General features: G+C 54.9%; 1 protein-coding gene across 1 annotated transcript; it reads right to left on the bottom strand.

Moving 5' to 3' along the window:
- Positions 1-2,604: 2,604 nt before the first annotated feature.
- On the bottom strand, positions 2,605-3,587 carry LOC147985586 (uncharacterized). Its single transcript, XM_087541648.1, has 2 exons — positions 3,363-3,587; positions 2,605-3,150 (listed from the first exon to the last, which is right to left on the bottom strand). Exons 1-2 carry the CDS (start codon positions 3,585-3,587, stop codon positions 2,605-2,607), a joined length of 771 nt encoding a protein of 256 aa, XP_087397774.1.
- Between the last annotated feature and the right edge of the window lie 340 nt (positions 3,588-3,927).

Below are 3,927 nucleotides of genomic sequence, written 5' to 3'. Positions count from 1 at the left end.
AGCGGTGCAGGCGGCAGCGCCGCCGATCTCGCACGTGACCGCCGCTGCCAAGAGACAGGTCGGGCAAATCGATCATCCTCTCGTTGCACAACGAGCCAACTCCGGAGTGGGGCGCTCCGATATGATCTAACCGGCTTCATCGACTACATCCACATGCGGCGGACACAACGTATTCGGCACCAAGGGTACATCTGCACCGACCTTAAGCTCCGGCCAGCGATGGGTAGGCGGCCGCACACGCTGATGCGGCAACGGGCGTGCTCATACGCGCGCACGCGAGGACGAGCGCAGGCCAGGAGGGCTGGTCACGAGCGACGCCCCCCCTTGACTTCGAGCCACACATCGGCCCGACACCTCCCAACGCAATCTGCATCGACAAGCACCATGTCCTTGCTTCAGGTTCAGTACAATGCAAAGTTGATGTGTGTGCTGCCTGTTGCACTTGAAACAGTAGTACCGTAGAAGCAGATGAGGGCAGTAATGGTGATCGATCTGGCATCAGCCAGTCTAATAAGCCAGTTAACAGTTGGCGCGCCGTACTGGACCAAAAACAAAATTGTTAGCGAAAAGCATTGGTTGAAGTCGGGTCCATTTATGCATTGCATCAACGTATGGAGCATTGAAAGCCCCAGAACAAGGAAAACTAGATCTCCATTGTAGATCAGGACCTCCCAGGCTCCCGCTCCCGTGAGGTGCCGCCACGCCACATCGGAGCGCCCTCACCCCTTCCTCCGGTCCTCTTCAGTGCCATCTCCCTTACCGCCGCCGCCGCCGGGGGCTCGCAGGCAAAGCCTGTGCGCCGCAGCGATGGCGGCGACGCTTCTCCTTGGCCAGATCCGGTCAGGGGGGCAGCGGTCCACGCCGGCCGGACATACGGCAGTGGCGCAGGGCGGCGACGGCCAGTTTCGGCATGCAGGCGGCGGCGTACGGCGACGGGTCCAGCGACGACGGCTTGGGCGCCCGATCTGATCTCAGATGGGTTTCGGCGGGCCGCACAAGCTGCTGTCGTGTACCATCCCTGTCCCGTCAACAGCATTGCCGTCACTGGGCTCGACCTGCAACACAAGGACGTTGGGGGCTCTGGCCCTAGGCGTGGCGGTGGTGGCCACCTCCTTCGCCGGAGGTGGTCGGCCTGAGGCTGGGTGGTCGGATCTCAAGATCCATCATCTAGTCCCGGCTGCGAGTTGGGGAGACATAGTTACCGGTGAAAACCGAGCCAATGGCGGTGTTTTGCGCCCTTACCTTGTTGAAGGCATCATCGTGTAACTGTTGTCGACCCACTCGTGCTGCTTCAGGGGAAACCCTAGGATCCGGTCTTCCAGATGGGACGATGACGGTACTGCGGTGTCGTTACTCTATTGGGAGCATCGTTCATGGAGCAGCGCTCGAAGACATAGGCAGGAGGTGGAGTGGCTTCGTCTTGCACGGAGTTTCAGTGGAGCTGCCAAGTCATGCCTGACCGACAGGTGCTACGCGGAGTCATGCCTGGTTGGCAGGTGCTACGCACGACAGATCTTCCAGAGTCTTCGCGTTTGGACGGACGAGCGTAGGGCGGTGGAGTCGTTGGGCGCCGTGATGGCGTCGAGGATGTCCAGACTGGCAAGGATGATGCGAATCTCTCTTCTGAAGATGGGTTAGTGGTCAGATGGGGATGGTGTCTTCTAAAACGTGTGTATATGATGTGCGCTTTAGGTCTGCTACAACGGCTGTTGGTTCTGATTTGTTACATGGATGGATCGACGATGACACCGATTTTAGATATGGAGAGTGAGAGCACCTCACATTATCAAGTTTGTAGGTGTGCGTGATGATGGATTGATGTATATTCTTGTCAAACCTTTGTTAAATAAAAGTAATGCTACACGTACAAATGAGTTACAGGATTTTACAAAGAGAGTTAACTTGATTGGTCAATACGTGGGGAGGCGGCCCACCCCTCCTGAAAATCAGGGAGGAGCAAGTTTGTGATTGGTTAGTAGATGAAAAGAGTTTGTAAACTCATGTATTTGTTTGTATGTCTAGCATTTTTGGTTGAATAATTAATAAAAGATGACTGCATGCATCGATTGATGCAAAGGCAGGGGGTTTAACCTCTTTTTCAAAAACAAAAACAAAAGGAGAGGGATGGAGATAGATACTCGTGTCTGTCCGATGTGTTCTCGGTTAAGGGCGTGTTTGGTTGCAGTAGTGAACAGTAGCTGCATTGCATAGCCTTCTCAACTCAGTCTGGCTATGCAAATGTAGCTTCAAAATGCACCATCTGCAAGTTGTTTGGTTGCCTGCATGCCCTCTTGCCTGCATGGGCTGGACCACACTTCCTGGTGTTTGGTTGCCTGCATGTTAGTGGACAAACCCAAGGCATGGTGTTTGGTTGTATACAACGCATGGTGTGTGGTAACCTCTTTGGCTAGTTGGTGAGGTTACCAACACACTTCGGCACAACCATGTAGCACACATCATAAGCAGAGCAGAGTATAAACAGAGCATCAACTACTTAACAGCATAATTCAGATAAGCAGTATCACACTTCATAACAGTTCAACGCATAAACTATAAACAGTTCAAAGCAGACTCGATAGTACTTAGGAAGGAGGTGCCCCGGCCCTAGTCCTTGGCGGCGAAGGCTTCGTCGTGCTTCCTGCACTTGTTGACGACCTCAATGCCATCGTCATCGAAGATGACGACCTTGAGGGTGTCGGGAGTGAGGAGCTTGAACGTCGCCATGTAGCCGATCTTGATCTGATGAACGGCTGCATAGGTGGCCCAACCCTGATCCAGGGTCACCCTGCCATTCATCAGCTTCACCGTCACCTTCCAGGAGCAGCCGGTGTTGTTCCTGAGCTTGAAATTCGTCGGCACCGCGACGAAGTGCTTGGTGAAGTCCAGGGGCATGGGGATGCACTCAAGCTTCGGTGCAAGGATGACCTTGCAAAAGTGAGTTGGGTCATCCTCCTCATGGTAGTGGTTGTAGTTGCGGTGCTTGTTGCTGGGGGGCTCCTCCATGCGCTCGTCGTTGCCAACCTCGGGCGTCTTTGGTTCTTCCTCGGAAGTGGGCGGCAGCACAACCTCGGGTATTGGATGAACGGGCTGCTTGCCCTTGTTGTCAATGTCCGGGAGCACCACTGTGCCCATCTCATTGCTCTCCTCGATCTGCACATAATTTATTAAGTCAGTCACAACACAGAGTTCATGGCTTATTGAAGAGCGTGTAGTTAAAACGGCATGACTGTCACTCTTTCTCCTCTCCGTCGTGCCTATATTTACTCACTCTGCCCACCACTACTTACCCACCCCCTCTTCTCTCACTATCTACCTTCCTCCTCTCCATCGCCATGAGCTCTAGCTCCAGCTCCAACGCCAACCCCTTCCCTTGGGGTATTGGCTGGAGGGCCTTCTTCCTCAGGTGGTCGCCCGGTGACCGCACCAAGTTTAAGAACAATGGAGGTGTGCTCGAACTTCGGCTCCATGCCTGACATGCAGAAGGAATCTAATGCAGTGCTCATGAGGGCCACTGCATAAGAGCCGAAGACGCTGATTCCAGACCCAGCGAAGGGCGCGATGACAGACAACATCATTCGCTGGGCCATGAATCAGGGCATCTCCGACGACACTAAACAGAGGAAGAAGTGGTCCAAGAACAAGAACTACTGGGCTCCTAATGATCGCCGTGCTGCAGTGTACTGGGAGACGACAACCGTGCCGCCGACGGTCATCGGTGGGGAGCCTAAGGAGGAGGAAGAACCGGGGCAGATGCCAGTGAGGGCGCCGGAGCCAGGCCGTCATACGTGGCAGATCGACCTCGACTCCTCCAACAGCGACGACGACCCGCCGCTCCGCACGATGATGGACAAGAAGATGAAGGCCAGCCACTCGACCCGCCGCTCCGCACGCCGGTGACGGCCGCCGCGGTTAGCCGGTGTCTATTCT

Source organism: Triticum urartu, chromosome 2A (genome assembly GCF_056163025.1).
Source record: "Triticum urartu cultivar PI428250 chromosome 2A, HENAU_Tu73, whole genome shotgun sequence".
Classification (NCBI taxonomy): domain Eukaryota; kingdom Viridiplantae; phylum Streptophyta; class Magnoliopsida; order Poales; family Poaceae; genus Triticum; species Triticum urartu.
Note: the sequence above shows the minus strand (reverse complement) of the source record. Positions and strands in the feature narration are given on the sequence as shown.

What these genes read in the sequence shown, in the direction of transcription:
- LOC147985586 (XM_087541648.1), bottom strand. Translation starts at nt 3,587, where the DNA reads ATGGCCCAGCGAATGATGTTGTCTGTCATCGCGCCCTTCGCTGGGTCT. An exon ending in CCAATACCCCAAGGGAAGGG is followed by an intron (nt 3,151 to 3,362) that starts GTTGGCGTTGGA and finishes AATTATGTGCAG; the next exon opens with ATCGAGGAGAGCAATGAGAT.